The sequence below is a fragment of the Tursiops truncatus genome, chromosome 17 (genome assembly GCF_011762595.2).
Source record: "Tursiops truncatus isolate mTurTru1 chromosome 17, mTurTru1.mat.Y, whole genome shotgun sequence".
Taxonomy (NCBI): domain Eukaryota; kingdom Metazoa; phylum Chordata; class Mammalia; order Artiodactyla; family Delphinidae; genus Tursiops; species Tursiops truncatus.
The window spans coordinates 41918818-41936638 of record NC_047050.1 but is presented as its reverse complement, the minus strand read 5'-3'; the positions used below and the strand labels follow the sequence as shown (position 1 = coordinate 41936638).

Below are 17821 nucleotides of genomic sequence, written 5' to 3'. Positions count from 1 at the left end.
CAGTACTTCAAACGACTGCTCAAGATGTTTGGGAGGTATCCTTGGGAAATCCAGAGAAATGAGTCAAATCAGACTGGGGCAAAAGCAATGAAGGCAAGTGAGGAGCGGCAGCTTTGGGCCACTTCAAAGCAACGTGCCCCAGGCCAGCAGAGAGAGGCTCTGGGTCCTGACTAGGCCTCACCCTCTCGCCCTTCCAGTCCCAGCTCCTTTTTTCCCCTGCACTAGGACCGGCCCCACCCTCCGCCCTCGGCTCCGCCCACCAGTCACCCTCTCCAGCGCATGGCTCCGCCCACCCTTCGCCACCCGCAGCCGGAGGCCGGCGGCCGAGGGGCGGGGCGGGCCGGGAGGCGCCGCACTCGCCAGCGGGCGGGGGATCCGCTGCGGAGTTACGGGGAAGTTGGTTGGAGTTCCTGGAGTTTCCTTCTGTGGTTCCCCGGGCTCGGCCGGCCGGTGCCCCGGCTCTTTGCCCGCTCCGACCTTCGCCGGCCACCTGGTACCTCCTTCTGCCCCCAGCCGCCATGGAGCAGCCGCCGGCGCCCAAGAGGTAACGAACGCGGGGCGTGGGGAGAAGGAGGGGGGCGGGGGCGGCTAGGCCTGGGGGGGACCGAGACACCTCTCCCAGACTGTGGGGCCCTGAGCCGGGCGCGCCGGGGGTCGCGAGGCGGGTCCGAGTGCCGAGCCGCATCTGTCCGTGGGGCGAGGGGGCCCGAGGGGAGGCCGAGCCTCGCTTCCCCCGCGGCCCGCCGGGCCTGGCGCGGGTGGAGAGTCGGTGGGCAGCGCTGGGCGCCCGGCGGCCGGACTCCTGGGGCGGGTGGAGTTTTCCCTCGTGGCAAGTTCACGAACTGGGAGACGTAAAACTAGGAAATTATTGGGCTGCTTACAACCATGTAGGCTTTCCTGTCAAATGTTTTCCATAATATTGCCTTTTTTTTTTGAGAAAGCGGGTTGTTTATTTACAGTTCAAGGAATTAAATATTAATAGCTACACAGCCTTGTAAAACTTAGTGTGGATATGCTGCACTGACAGGTGTTCCTCTCCCCTTCCTCCGCAAGTTCAAAAGTATTTATGGATGCAAGACAGTAGGAATCTTAAATTAGAACCCCTCTGCCATATAGTTTTTTTTTTTTTGGTTTGGTTTTCTTTTAGCATGTAAAAATAGTGATGCTTTGGTATTTACTGTTAGTTTATATTTATTCTTTGTTATATTGGAAGTGTACGAGTACACAGTAGATACTTTTGAACTGGTATTTGAAATGATCGTGTGAAGCTGAATCAAGGCTGTCCATTGATATAAATTCATAATGTGCATTTTCTCCTTAAGAATGAATCAATCAACTGATGCTGGATAAAACATTTAACTTCAGTCTCTCATTTTTAATTTATAAAATAAGTGTACTAATCTCTCTCCCATAATGCTGTTGTGAAGAGTGAAGAGTGTTTTGATACTAGAGATCTTTAGATGAAAGGTGGTATATTCAGGAACATGTAATAATTAAAAAGGTAGGAACTTTGTGAGCTGTTGTGAATTGTGTGACTAGACATGTGAGCCTTGAGGTCTGGGAACCATCTGTTCAGGTGAAAAAGGGGGGTTGTGGAGGAGTTTCCAAAAGACACCTGCTGTCAGAGCCCTTGATAGATTCTTTTCTGGCATTTTAAAATATCCCAATTCTAATATTGATTTGGCACCCAGTTTTAATACTATAGAAGAAAACTGGAATCAGTGTTTCCCCCATCTTGTTTTGGAAGAACTGTAAGGGGCACCTCCAAGATAGTACCATAAGGCCAAGTTGAATAACTCTGAATTGGAGTACAAGTTCTCTGTATTGATTAGCTCTATTCTGAGTTATCAGAGTTTCACTATAGACGTAAGAGAACGCCTGCCTTGCAGGGACATTAGAGAACCTGGAGGGGTTGGGGGAGGGGTGGGTGGTATATATCACTGTTCCATGGTGACTTATACCTTCAAAGTGGTGGTTGCACATTTAAGAGAGTTATTTTTAGCTCTCTTCAGAGAGACATGTTCATCCAGGAAGGCATTTCTAAAGAGCAAAAGATATGTGACAATCCCATATATTTGAGTATCTCTTAAAATTTTTTTCATAGCATTTTCTTTTTCATAATATCATTTAATCCTTATAGCAACCCTGCTGAGTAGGTTGGATTACAGACATTAATCCTGTTTTTATAGATGAGGTCACTAGGGGGGTTTGCCACATGGAAGGCTACGACAGAGATAACTGACAGTGAATTTTTGTGTTGCTCCTCTTAATCATTACCCTCTAATAATGAAATATAGCTACCATTTTTTGAGGTCTTACTATTTGCCAGGAATTTTATATATACATTCTTTTACTTTATTGTCTCAAGAAATAGGAATCCTGGCTCTGCAATTTACTATGCTAGTTCTAAATTTAATTTCTTAATCTGTAAAATGTGTTTTGGAGTAAATGAGGTCAGATGTAAAGCACTTAGCACAGTGCTTCATGATATGTTCAATAATGGTAGTTGTTAGTTTATATTTGACTCATTAAATGAAGCTTGGAGAGATTAAATAAGTTGGGCAGGTGGAGGAGGTGCCAGAACCCTGGGTCTGATTGGCTGCAAGGGCTGTGCACCCGCTCATTGTGTACAGTGATGCCTCTTTTTGAAACTATGCTTGCTTTCTTAGCATTCCGTGGTCACCTCTTTCTATAATCTTCTGGTCCCCTTTGTTCTGTTTTTAATCTGTGTAAGAAGGCCACTTTGCTTTTCTGCTGTGAGTAGCTCTTCCTTAGGGCCCATACATTTTTACATGGTCACATATATGTTGCTGATGCTCAAGTCTGTATGACCAATAGCTGCTTCTCAGTTAGTATTTTTGTTTTTTCTTCGTGTAGAGCCATTCTTTCATTATCCTATTTAGTTTAACATTAGATCCTATCAAATTTTCCATCAAAAAGTCTGTGGATTCATTTTCCCCCCCGCCCCTTTCGTTCCCAATACTACTATCTCATTCCAGGGTTTTAAGACCCTCACAGTTGATTTATAGCAGTGCCTTCCAATTGGGCATTGTGGTCCAGTGATTATCAAAAAATTTTAACAGCAGAAACATTTTAACAGCAGAAGGGCTCTCTTTGGAGTAGGGGCAGGGCGCCAGAACCTAGTTGCCAGCGCCTTACCTCCTTCTAGTCCCCTTTTGGTGTCCCACAGAACCTCCTAATGATCCATAGAACACTGCTTTAGTTCATCCTGCACATGGCTTCTGATTGTTTTGCTAAAACATCACTTCAGTCATGCTACTCCTTTATTTTTGGATTGATTTTTTTAGTTGACTTAGTACCCAAGGCCCCTATCACTTGATCTCAACCTTAACCCCCAGCCTTTTGTTACTTATCCAAGCTGAATCTGTCCTTCCAAAGTTTCCCTATTGTTCTTTATTTAGGTTATAGGCTGTGGGTACTCTCAGCTTTGCCTTTTTTCATGCTTTTCCTTTAGAAAATTTGTGTTATTTTTTTGCTAGTAATCTGTGTTTTGTTCAAGGCCTGTTTCATGCAGTATCTTATTTGAGTACTTCCTAGCCTAAGATATTTCTTTTTATTCCTAATATGATATCCATTTGAGTATCCATCTTCAAATTGTCCTTTTTTTAATTACAAAATTTTAGACACCCAAAAGATAATGGGGACAAATTTAGTAAATACTTACATATCACTACCCAGCTTAAAATATTCCCAATATAGTTGAAGCCCCCTAAGTATATCTGTTCTCAATTGCATTCCCTCCCCATCCGCCAAAGGGTTGTCACTGTTCTGAATTGGGTATGTGTCATTCCCATACATGGCTTTATACTTTTAGCCTGTTGTTCATATATATCTGACATAGCATTAGGCCTGGGTGTTAGGCCCAGCTTTGTCACTGACTTTGAAATTTGCTTCTTTGGGTATCATTCTTCTCCTCTGGGAGTTGGAGATTCCAACTGTGCAACCAGATCTGAGAATCTAGGGATTAGATGATCTGTAAGGTCCCTCTTATCCTCGCATTATTGATTTGGTGTCCTCAACAAGGCTCGTGTTAAACATAGGCAGTAGATGTGGTCAGCTATGTCACTAACTTGAGGATCAGAATGGCTTTTAGATTCCCCAGATTTCCTTAATTGTTTGTCACAGAGGTCTTCAGAAATCCTTATTAAAATTAAGTCATTCTGGGAAGGGAAATCCATTAAATGGTTATTAATTATTAGCATTTTGGTACTTCGAGTTTATCAGATTTCTTTGTAGGGGTAGTACTAGGTGACAGCAAAATGACCACAGAATAGGTAAGTTTTGATAGGTAGAAAGGGAGGTGACCAAACATGGGGTCTTCTCCAAGTAGAACATTCATAGAAGGGGAGGTGGTTCTCTGTGATAGACAGGTGGGCAGCATGAGAGCGCTGGCTGCTGGAGGGAGGGTAGTTATATACAGTACTAGTCAAAGCGAGTAAAGAAAACCATTGTTCGTGAGATATACTTTACCAGATAGGCTTTGTTTCCGTTAGGTTATAGGATTAATTGTTATTTAAAATCTATTAATAGAGGTTTACTTAGAGGACAAGTTGGTTTGGAACAGTGAAAACACTGGAAGGATAATAAGAGAGTAAGCTACTGAAGCATATTTACTCTCAAGATAAGGAGAGTTCTTTTTAAATTTTGTTTATTTATTTTTTAAACTTTTTATTTTATATTGGAGTATAGTCAATTAACAATGTTGTGATAGTTTCAGGTGCACAGCAAAGCGACTCAGCCATATATGTACATGTATCCATTCTCCCCCAAACTCCCCTCCCATCCAGGCTGCCACATAACATTGAGCAGAGTTCCCTATGCTCTACAGTAGGTCCTTGTTGGTTATCCATTTTAAATATAGCAGTGTGTACATGTTGATCCCATACTCCCTGACTATCCCTTCCTCCCATCCTTCCCCCCTGGTAACCATAAGTTCGTTCTCTAAGTCTGTGAGTCTGTTTCTGTTTTGTAAATAAGTTCATTTGTATCATTTCTTTTTAGATTCTGCATATAAGGGGTATCATATGATATTTCTCTTTCTGTCTGACTTCACTCAGTATGACAGTCTCTAGGTCCATCCATGTTGCTGCAAATGGCATTATTGCATTCTTTTTAATGGCCGAGTAATATTCCATTGTATATATGTACCACATCTTCTTTATCCATTCCTCTGTTGATGGACATTTAGGTTGCTTCTATGTCTTGGCTATTGTAAACAGTGCTGCAATGAACTTTGGGGCGCATGTATCCTTTTGGACCATGTTTTTCTCCAGATATATGCCCAGGAGTGGGATTGCAGGGCCATATGGTAGCTATGATTTTAGCTTTTTGTTTTTTTTAAAAAATTTTATTTAATTATTTATTTTTGGCTGCATTGGGTCCTTGTTGCTGCACACAGGTTTTCTCTAGTGGCGGCGAGTGGGGGCTACTCTTTGTTGCGGTGCACATGCTTCTCATTGCAGTGGCTTCTCTTGTTGTGGAGCACGGGCCCTAGAGCACGCAGGCTCAGTAGTTGTGACGCACGGGCTTAGTTGCTCCGTGGCATGTGGGATCTTCCCGGACCAGGGCTTGAACCCATGTCCCCTGCATCGGCAGGCGGATTCTTAACCACTGTGCTACCGCGGAAGCCCTGTTTTTAGTTTTTGAAGGAACTCCCATACTGTTCTCCATAGTGGCTGTACCAATTTACATTCCCACCAACAGTGTAGGAGGGTTCCTTTGAGAGTTCTATGATTTAAGCTATAGTTGGATTCTGTGGCAGTTTTTTTTTTAATAGTGTAAAGAGGTGGTTAGTTTGGAGAAAGTGAAGTTAAGATCGAAGTCAACATGTTAGGATTACAAAGTGCATTCACACAAATGAAGAGTGAAGGTAAGAAAGCAATCATTTTATAAGGCAAAGTGTTGCTATGAATGAATGGATTATCAGTCAAAAGATAGATTATGGGGCTTCCCTGGTGGCGCAGTGCTTGAGGGTCCGCCTGCCGATGCAGGGGACATGGGTTTGTGCCCCGGTCTGGGAAGATCCCACATGCCGCGGAGCGGCTGGGCCCGTGAGCCGTGGCTGCTGGGCCTGCGCGTCTGGAGCCTGTGCTCCGCAACGGGAGAGGCCACAACAATGAGAGGCCTGCGTGCCGCGAAAAAAAAAGATAAGATTATGGAATGAAAAATCCAAGGTAAAGTGACAAAGATACAGAAGGGTAAAGTAGAAGGTATTCATATGTTCCTCAGCATGAAGAGCCCACATCAGTCTGTAGCATCAGTGGCTCTGACCTTAGGCTGGAAATTAGGAACAGAGGTAAAAAGACAACAGGGAAAACTCTCAGGAATTGAGTTGGGTGGGACAAAGCAACAAACCAGATAAGTAGATAGTAGGGTGTCAGGAAAATCATGAAGATATTGCAGTGAGAAAATAATGGGCTTCATTTTATGTCTGTATGCCTAATTCAGTGTCCTTGGAACGTTAGAAAGTAAAATTCTTGTGTGTTTATTATCGGAGAGGTTCACTAAGTGGAGAACTCCAGTTGACCTTGAGAAGATGAATTCTTAGAACTCTTAAACAAAAGCAGCGGCCTCAGTGGATTGGCCCTGGGGGAAGCTTCCAACTTCAGTGGCAGGCAAATGGAGGAGGTGTTCTAAGTAATCAGTGAGAGAAGAATCCAGCGAACAGGAGCATCTCTTTGCATTAATGACTTGGTCCCTACAGCATATCTGTCCTCCCTTTGGCTTTTCTTGGTTAATTTGGGGTGGCACCAGCTCCATTAGAATTGATTTAGGCCCTGTAGATGGGAAAAATCAACTGGCTCTTCCTTCCTAGAGAGAGGGAGCATGACAGCATCTGGAGCAGTTCCTGGTGAGCAGTCTTCCGTTGTACATTAAGACAGGAGATAAACTCAGTCTTTAGTCAACTGTAGGCAATGATTAACTTATCCATTGTTCTTTAAGGGGCTGAGATATAGCATGTATTGGTACAAAAGAATTTGTTAGAAACATAAATAAAAAGGTAAATGTGTGTTAAACACAGCTAGGTTGAAGTTTGTTTTTCTGAAGTAATCCCAGAAAATTCCAGTGGTCATTCCAGAAATGTGTATTAGTAAAGCTTTAAAAATAATGGGTTTAAATTGAGCACTTCTTGTTTGGTTATAAGGGAGGAAAAGTGCTTAGAATTTAGTTTTTCTAGTTTCAAGGAAGTCTCTGTAGAACTAGGGGTACTGTCACTTCAGGCCATCATATATTATGGCTTTCACTGTCTCTTTTTTTTTTTTTTTAATATTGATGATGAGACCCAAAAACAGAAGTTTCATGGAATGAACTATGTGTGATGTTCTCTGGTACTTTTCTATTTTCTGTTCTGTTCTAGTTCATTGAAAAATTGCTGGTCATGACCCACCAAATCATTTTCATGACCTACTAATCAGCTGCGATCTGCAGTTTGAAAAACATTGTTGGTGTATGTAGTTGTGACAGTGAGGAAATGGATTTCATTTCCAGCACCATTCCTGATGATGGTATTGCCAAAGGAATCCGGAGTGGTATAATTGTAACAAGCTATACATACAATAGAGATATTCTTTTAAGATTCTAAAAAGGGAAGAGGGGAAGGGGAGAGAGGAAACCATTATTTAAAAACTACTGTATTTTGAACACTGTATATATGTCCCAATTAAGGTATGGGAAAATGGAAAATGATTATCCATGGTGTCTGACAGAGTTTATAAAGGCAAATATAATACATGAAGATTTCTTTGAGGCAAAGGCTCTTTTGCTTTCTGGTGTAGAATGACCCTGTACACTGGAAATATCCCACTGTAATTAAGATGACATCAACTTCTGACTCCCTAACAGCTCCACCCTCTCTATCTACCAGAGGTCTTTAGATTTTTTCTTCTAAAGTGAAAATTGATACTACCTGATAAGAAATTTTCTTTTTTATTTGTCCCAAGCTGCTTTTTTGTTGTGATTTTATTTGAGTTGCCTCATATGTTAGGGTTACTCTAAGTTCAAGAAGTTTTTTAGCTCATATTGTAGAACAAAGATTCTATATTTGAAATGTCTTATTACAATTGTTTTCTCTACACAGTCTCAAGTTGAATAAATGAAGTAACAAATATGTAAACAGACATGTATAAAAATTAAAAATAAGTCCATTGCTTGCATGCCATGAAATTAAGGTGCAGATTACCTTGAACTTCTTAATAGTACATCAAAGGACATATCTTTAAAAATGACTTTGTAGCAAAATGAGAATTAACAGGAAGCTCTTAGCATTAATGATAATTAATATAGGTGTACATGTGGTAGTACTATATGTGGGTTCTGAGTTAGTCTATAGATTTTATATAATACCAGACATCTTAATAAGGAGATAAAATAGAGTAAATTTTTCAGATATGTTGATATAAATATTAGTATCTTGATACACTTATAAATGGGGAAATCGTTGAGCATATGTGATTCTAAGGATGAGTAGTTTCTGTCATGTATTCAAAATATAGAATGTTATTCTCTGTCTAGATCATCTTTTGTTTTTTGCCTTAGCAATTGCTTTCTATATCCCTACTTTAAAAAAAAATTGAAGTATAGTTAATTTACAATATTATGTTAGTTTCGAGTGTACAGCAAAGTGATTCAGTTATATGCACACACACATATATATTCTTTTTCATATTCTTTTCCATTATAGGTTATTACAAGATATTGAGTATAGTTCTCTGTGCTGTACAGTAGGTCCTTGTTGTTTACTTATTTTACATACAGTAGTGTGTATATATTAATCCCAAACTCCTAATTTATGCCCCCCCATCCCCTTTGGTAACCTTAAGTTTGTTTTCTATGTGTGAGTCCACTTCTGTTTTGTAAATAAGTTCATTTGTATCATTTCTTTAGATTCTACATATAAGTGATATCATATGATATTTGTCTTCACCTGACTTACTTCACTTAATACTATAATTTCTAGATCCATTCATGTTGCTAAAAATGGCATTATTTCATTCTTTTTATGGCTGAGTAATATTCCATTGTGTGTATGTATACTACATCTTCTTTATCCATTCATCTGTTGATGGACTTTTAGGTTGCAGATCATTTTTTCATTTTTAGAATTTTTGGTTTTCTGAAATCATGGGACCTAGAGTTCTGTAATTGGAAAGGAATGCAAATTAAAATTATTTTTGAAATTTAGGTGAACTTTTTACATATTTGAAGCAAGCATAAATTAAAGAGAATAGGCAGTTAATTTCCTTGACTCTTTCTCCCTGGAGCCGCATTATTTTTCCCATTTGCTGGGTTACCCCATTCTCCTGTTTCTTTCTAAAAACTGACTTCTTTTACTCATTGATTATTGCTCATGGCAGCAATTGACTGTCATCCTTGAGTTCATTAATTTGTTCATTTATTCATATATTCAGTAATTGTTAACTACCTTTCAAATGTCAGCTGCTGGGTACATTGTTGAATGAAACAGATGAAATCTTTGCCCTCATAGAACATACACTCCAGTTGGAGCTTGAGCTATGAAGGGTAGAAGTAGTATGTATTGACAGAGAAAAATGGTGGAACCTGCTTCCTGAGAAGGTACTTAAGCTGTGAACATGAGGTTGAGACGTATTCTGTGTGAGTAGCCGGAAAGAGTATTCCAGGAAGAGGGAAAAGCTGTGAGAAGACCTGGAGGTGGGAAAGAGTTTAGTGTGTGGGAGGAGTTGAAATAAGGCCACCGTGGCTGGGTTGTAGAATGGGAGAAGTGGTTGGAGATGAGGTCAGAGAGATGGGCAGGGATTCAATGATTCAGGCCATGGAAAGGAATTTGGATTTAAGTCAGTATAGTGGGCTGTCATTAAAGAGTTTTAAGTGGAATTTTAAGCAGTTTATGTTTTTAAAAGATCATTCTTGTTGCTTTGGGTAGAATAAATTGTAGAGGGTTAGGAATAAAAGCAGGCAAACAAATGAGGAGGCTGTTGCACTTGGTTAGAGATGGTGAAGTCAGTGGAGATGGAGAGAAGTGGACAGATTTCAGTTATGTTTTGGAGTTGGAAATGAAAGACTTACTGATAAATTAGATATGGGGAATGAGGAAGAAGGAATCAATTCTGGCTCCTAGGTTTTGGGTTTGAGCAGCTTGGGGGATGGGGAAAGGCTGGGAGAGGAACAGGTTAGGTATCTATAATCTCTTTCTTAGAATTCCACATTCTCAGGAATGTGAATCTATTCCACCCAAAATGTGATATTAGGTGGTTCCCTTAGAAGTGGAAGTGGGTAGGGAGGAAATGATGGGCACTGACTTCCTTTTTCAACCTCTTGTTTTCACCTCATTAGACTAGAGAATGGGAAACAGATTAAGCCTTTGTTAGGTGTTGAATTGTTTGGGTGACCTGTTATTTAAGAAAAATCTTTTTATTGCAAAATAAAACATCAGTAAAAAACAAATGTGTGGTTTGATGAATTACTGTAAGTCAGACACCTTTATAATCACCAATCAGGTTAAGAAACAGAATTTTGCCACCCTCTCAGGAAGCCCCTTCTGAGTGCTCCATCACAATCACAGCCACCTCTTTCCACATGTAACCATTATCCTGACTTCTATAGTAATAACTTAAATGTACCTTGCCAGACACTGTAGGTTAGTCTTGCCGATTAAAAAACAGTATTTATATGAGTTGTCGTTTTTAATCTTCAGGTTGGTCCTCCATCTTTTTTCTTTTCCTTTTCCTGTTGAAGACCCAGGCTGTTTGAATTGTAGTTTTCCACAGCCTGGATTTTGCTGATTGCTTGCTCAAAGCGCAGTTCAGCATGTTCCTTTGTCTTCCATATTTCCTGCAAATGGGCAGCTGGATCCAGAGACTGGATCAGGCTCAAGTCAGTCCCTTAGGCATTATTATAGGTGGTGTTTGGCAAGACTATATGAGACAATGTCTGGTTGCCTCTCTTTTTTGTGATGTTAGCAGCTGTTGATGGTTCATGCTTATTTCTGTTAATTTGTTGGGTGTTGCAAAATGGTGAAATTCTAAATATACCATTTTGTTTTCATTTATTAGTTGGAATGGTTTTATAAAGAGTCACTTTTCTCATCCTCTGGTTACCCAGTGGTATAGTTTGTAAAGGAAAGACGGGATAAATGCTTGATTCTTTCCCTTTATTTACCTGTTTTTAAGATAATCAGTTCCCTGTTTTCCTCCAAAGGGGACCAATTATTTTTTTTCTCTTTTTTAAAATGCCATTATGAGCTGATGGATGTAAACATATTTGTTGGATTTAATCCATTGCAGTTACTTTTGCTGAAGCTCAAAGTGTCCCATCTTTGATCAGTGGGAATCCCTTCAGGAGACAACATGACCTGAGCGGTCTTTTGACAGCTTTTTGCTCCATGCTGTGATAAGAAATTCAGGGCTCATCTTGACCGTCTTCTGTCCCAGATCGGGAATCAGCCTTTTCCAATAAGCCCTACTTTTAGTGAGAGATGGTATTTCAAGACCTCAACCTGGGCACTAATATGATGTTATTTTAAAATAGTGTTTTTATACATAGAAAATCCTAAAGATGCTACCAGAAAACTACTAGAGCTAATCAATGAATTTGGTAAAGTAGCAGGATACAAAATTAATGCACAGAAATCTCTGGCATTCCTATATACTAATGATGAAAAATCTGAAATGGAAATCAAGAAAACACTCCCATTTACCATTGCAACAAAAAGAATAAAATATCTAGGAATAAAGCTACCTAAGGAGACAAAAGACCTGTATGCAGAAAATTATAAGACACTGATGAAAGAAATTAAAGATGATACAAATAGATGGAGAGATATACCATGTTCTTGGATTGGAAGAATCAACATGTGAAAATGACTCTACTACCCAAAGCAATCTATAGATTCAATGCAATCCCTATCAAACTACCACTGGCATTTTTCACAGAAGTAGAACAAAAAATTTCGCAATTTGTATGGAAACACAAAAGACCCCGAATAGCCAAAGCAATCTTGAGAACGAAAAAAGGAGCTGGAGGAATCAGGCTCCCTGACTTCAGACTATACTACAAAGCTACAGTAATCAAGACAGTATGGTACTGGCACAAAAACAGAAAGATAGGAAACAGGAACAGGATAGAAAGCCCAGAGATAAACCCACGCACATATGGACACCTTATCTTTGATAAAGGAGGCAGGATGTACAGTGGAGAAAGGACAGCCTCTTCAGTAAGTGGTGCTGGGAAAACTGGACAGATACATGTAAAAGTATGAGATTAGATCACTCCCGAACACCATACACAAAAATAAGCTCAAAATGGATTAAAGACCTAAATGTAAGGCCAGAAACTATCAAACTCTTAGAGGAAAACAAAGGCAGAACACTCTATGACATAAATCACAGCAAGATCCTTTCTGACCCACCTCCTAGAGTAATGGAAATAAAAACAAAAATAAACAAATGGAACCTAATGAAACTTCAAAGCTTTTGCACAGCAAAGGAAACCATAAACAAGACCAAAAGACAACCCTCAGAATGGGAGAAAATATTTGCAAATGAAACAACTGACAAAGGATTAATCTCCAAAATTTACAAGCAGCTCAATAACTAAAAAACAAACAACCCAATCCAAAAATGGGCAGAAAACCTAAATAGACATTTCTCCAAAGAAGATATACAGACTGCCAACAAACACATGAAAGAATGCTCAACATCATTCATCATTAGAGAAATGCAAATCAAAACTACAATGAGATATCATCTCACACCATTCAGAATGGCCATCATCAAAAAATCTAGAAACAATAAATGCTGGAGAGGGTGTGGAGAAAAGGGAACACTCTTGCACTGCTGGTGGGAATGTGAATTGGTTCAGCCACAAATAGAACTACCATATGACCCAGCAATCCCACTACTGGGCATATACCCTGAGAAAACCAAAATTCAAAAAGAGTCATGTACCAAAATGTTCATTGCAGCTCTATTTACAATAGCCCGGAGATGGAAACAACCTAAGTGCCCATCATCGGATGAATGGATAAAGAAGATGTGGCACATATATACAATGGAATATTACTCAGTCGTAAAAAGAAACGAAATTGAGCTATTTGTAATGAGGTGGATAGACCTAGAGTCTGTCATACAGAGTGAAGTAAGTCAGAAAGAAAAAGACAAATACCATATGCTAACACGTATATATGGAATTTAAGAAGAAAAAAAATGTCATGAAGAACCTAGGGGTAAGACAGGAATAAAGACACAGACCTACTGGAGAACAGACTTGAGGATATGGGGAGGGGGAAGGGTGAGCTGTGACAGGGCGAGAGAGAGTCATGGACATATACACACTAACAAACGTAAGGTAGATAGCTAGTGGGAAGCAGCCGCATGGCACAGGGATATCGGCTCTGTGCTTTGTGACCACCTGGAGGGGTGGGATAGGGAGGGTGGGAGGGAGGGAGACGCAAGTGGGAAGAGATATGGGAACATATGTATATGTATAACTGATACACTTTGTTATGGGGCAGAAACTAACACAGCATTGTAAAGCAATTATACCCCAATAAAGATGTTAAAAAAAATAAATAAAATAAAATAGTGTTTTATTTACAGATAGGAAAACTGACTCATTCTTTCAAACTATGGGCTAATCTATCAAAAATTGTGATGGCACCGGCAGTTTTGCACTTCTTTCCCTGGATAATATCTCTACCATACATTTATGCTTCTAAGTTTGAGTCAGAAATTGGACATATATAGACAAATTCTGTGGTAGAGACTATTTAGAGTGGACTTCTAGTTTTGTGTTCTCCCTATCTTACACTGGTTACCATTTGACCCACTGTTATCCTAATAACCAGCCTCACTTCTTTCCCACCTCTAAATGTTTCAGGTGACCTAGTTTCTTCTTTTCTTAAATGAAAAAGAGAAAATAAAAGAATCCAAGACAGATAACACTACTAGTGATCTGATCAGATTTCAGGCTTACTTTTAAGGTAGACCTTTTAGCTTGCCTTGTCTTGCATACATAAAAGTATATCTGTACAAACAAACAAAATTCAAGGGCATCTTGAGGCTGCTTTATAAATCCAGCCCTGGCTAATGAATTGAAAATGAAGCACATCCAAGATATGTTACAACCTTTTAGGTTTGATATTAGCCCCTCATGTTAAGTTTTATTGTGCTTTTGAATAAGTAAAAGGAGATATTTGTCTCAGTGACATAGTTGGTAAATTACACTTGCCACTGTGTCGTATAACTTTAGAAAGAATTAGTTTTGGTATAATTATTGTATTAAAAGACATTAGGTTGCACTTATAAGTTGATATGTGAATTAGTCTGTCAGTGCAGTCAAATAGCAGCCAGTAAGCATTTTCCAATGATAATATCTATTCAAACATTTTTAATAATTAGTGAGATCTGGATCATAGAGAGAGATTGGAGAGAAACGATTGCTCTGAATAAAATTTATAGTTTATTTAGTTCCTAAGAATTATAAAAAAACAAAGATGAAATTAAGCAATGGAATTTCATAAAAATTCCAGTGGAAATTAAAAATGTATGTACTAGTTAACTCTTGAGAAGAAAGTATTTTGATAATTTTCTTTTCCTTGTAGATTGAGTTTTCCTTCAATGCACTTGAGTCTCGTTGTATACTGCCCAGGTCTTTTTTTTCTTTTTTTTTCTAATAGAAGAGAATTCAAGTACCAGGCCAAGATAAGAAAATGGGATCACCCCACTCCTTTATATACAGACCTTCAGCACTCGATTAGTCAGCTTTAATTAATATTCATAAAACAGTCATGTGATGTGAGACAATCTCCCAAAATAGTGATATGGTGATAACTTTAAAGATATTCAGCGTCATTGGGAAGTGTGGTGTACCACATAATGGATTTTCCAAATAAATGAAATCAACCACTTCAAGCATTATACTCTTAAAATATTTTAAAAACACTTTTAAAACAACCACCTTTGATGGAAATTCATTTCAGAGGGAGGACACTTGACCCAGTCTTCTGAGACTGATCATTTGCTTTCTTGATTACTTAATATTAATTTAAAATGAATTTTAGTTTATAAAAACCCATTAAGAAGTTAATGGAACTGTTCATAGTCTTAGTTTATAGAAATAGTCAAGTGTGCTATTTTGGTGTGTTAGAAGCTTTGTTGCTGCACATAGCTGGGTTTTTCCCCCTTTAATCCAGTCTTGTGTTTTATTGTCACCCGTCGTTTCTCATTGCTATGCTCCTCTCTAAACTGCTGCTTATCTTAGAAATAATGATCTGACCTAACAGTAGCTCTCCCTTTGCCAAAGTAAAGTACATGCTCTTTGTATCAATTTTTGCTTACCAAAGACCTTTTTCTCTTCTGGGTTCATAGTACATCTTGAAATCATCTTTTGACTAAGAACATTATTGTGCAGTGAAGGAGAGAAAAATTATTCAAACTTTGCTAAATTTCTAAAATTTAATATGAAAATAACCAATTTTTTGCATCAAAAAGGAACAGGATTTTACCCTAAAAATCCCACAAAATTCCCAAGTTAAAACAAATTTCTGTCATTTTGGAGCGTTACTTAGATTTTGAGGACTCATGGTATTACCAGACTGAACTGGTGTTTCAGAGGTGTATTTGTATTCCTGTACAAATACAATAACATTATATTTGTAGTAGTTTATTTTTAAGTTCTGTGGGTGAAGTATTTAAGCTATTTATCTTTCATATAACGACTGAATTTTTTTCTATTAGACAAAGCTGGAATTTAAAAATTTTATTTTTATTTCTTAAAAAAACCCAAACAGGTGAAAATAATCCCAGTTTACAAAAAGCAAAAATTATTTTCACAAAGCACCAAAATCACGAACTATTTCACAGTTTTTTCCCCTTAATTTATTTACAAAGAACCTCAGAAAAATACTGAGAAGTGGCTTCCTATGTGCTGTTGCTGGGTACTTAATCAAACTGCGCTGAGAAATCAAGCAAAATACCGTCCATCTCTGAAAACAGCTGAAAGCAGCCACTGCCTCCACAGGCTGCCCCACACTTCTATTCATGAAAGCCTGTAAAAATTATGCAGAAGTCGGAGTACAGAACTCATTGAATGATACAGATGTTAATATTGTTAGTTTAAACTTTCCTTGAAGTTACACTTTTATTAAAGTGGTTATACCTTTAATGAATGTGTTGATGTTTGGGGTTATTGCAATTAATTCTAGTATTGTTCTAGGGATGGAGTGAGGAGTTGAGAGTGTATAGAGACTAAATCCTCATATTTTATTTTCAAAATTTGAGATGTAGGGAAATAAATGAGGAAGAAGACATATGAGTAAATCCAGTTTTTAAGTGTAGGTAGTCTCTTTAGCACAAATCATAGTGGATTTTTTTATACAGTAGGTTCATGAGTAGACCTTGTAAGTTTCATGTAGACGTCTCCTCTTTTATTTTTAATCAGTTAAAGATTCTATTCCCTTTTTAAGTTCTCAAATCTAGGTATGGTTGTTGAGTATTTAAAAATCTTTATAATGAACTGGATTGAAAGTTATGAGACAGGTCTGTCTCTTTCTTATACAATTATTTTTAACTTTTATTTTAGTAGGATGTGAGTATGTTGGAGCTGTTTCAGATGCACTGTTTACACTGTCTGTATTTTCTGGATTTGTGTTTTTTGAAAAATGAGTTACTAAGAAAGTAAATGCATTAACATGTCTTTAGGGCTGGGGAGTATATCTCAGTGTTTGTTAACTTCATATAGGTTTGTTACAAGAAATTAAAAGGAATCATGTCACTTTCCAGTTTCTTTCTTGGGAAAGAAGTATGAAAGACTCCAAGGGTGAAGGAAGGAGAAAAATCTCAACTTTTTCTTTAAAACTCTTTGCCAGGAAATTATAATTTTAGAGTACTTTTGGGCAGAGAGCCAAACCTGAGAGGAAATGGTTTGATAGAGTTGAAAAACAAGACTTTCATTTAATTATAAAAAGTCTTCTATGCATTGTAGAGCATCTGTTTTCTGAGTTGGATTTCAGCTCATTCTAGTGCCACTAATTAACTAAACCCTCATAAATTTTCATAGTTTTGTAAAGTAAATACACTATCAATTATACAATTTAATAAATCAGTTATACAATTTATCAATCATACAATTTAATAAATATCAATTATACAATTTAATAAATAATTTAATACAATATCAAATTATATCTATCATACTATTAAAAAAGTGATAATTACTAGGGAAACAAGAGCCAGAACTTTAGAGTCAGGTAGACCATGGTTCTAACCTTAGCTTTGCCATTTCCTGCAATGCAATGGTAGGTAAGTTACTTAACTTTTCTAAGTCTCGGTATACTCACTTATAAAATGGAGGTGATAATAGTACTTTCTATTTGGGTTTTGTGAGGATTAAATGAAGTCTATAAAAATTAAGGAGAAGTCAGAGTATGGAACTCACTGAATGATACACATGTTAATGTTGTCAAGAATTTGAACTTTCCTTAAGTTATACTTTTATTAATGTAGTTACACTTTTAATCAGTGTATTAATTGTTTGGGATTATTGCAGTTAAGTGTAGTGTTTATCTTGGGGTGGGAGTGAGGAGTTATAAGTGTATAGAGACTAAATCCTCATATTTTATCTTCAAAATTTAAGGTGTAGGGAAACAGATGATTGTAAATAAGTGATTGGTAAAGCATTTACCTCTGAAGAGTCTCCAAAGTGTTTCACAAATGTGTCTGGCATTATTGATGTCTTTTGAAGAAACACGCAACTTTCCGGGGAATAAAGGACAGTTTGCACTTGGATACATATATTCTAGTTGAGTTAAAAAAAATCAGTTTTA

At 38.1% G+C, this 17821-nt stretch overlaps 1 protein-coding gene across 4 annotated transcripts in view; it reads left to right on the top strand.

The window, feature by feature from the left end:
• The first annotated feature begins 326 nt into the window (after positions 1-326).
• STK3 (serine/threonine kinase 3) overlaps positions 327-17821 on the top strand; it is a 314180-nt gene continuing 296685 nt past the window's right edge. For all 4 annotated transcript variants that reach the window (XR_012327279.1, XM_033842676.2, XM_019925072.3 and 1 more), the window contains exon 1: positions 327-544. Coding sequence is in view for 3 of the 4 variants with exons in the window: in XM_033842676.2 (XP_033698567.1) it covers positions 519-544 (26 nt within the window). In the remaining variant the exon portion in view is untranslated. The remainder of the gene's footprint in view (positions 545-17821) is intronic.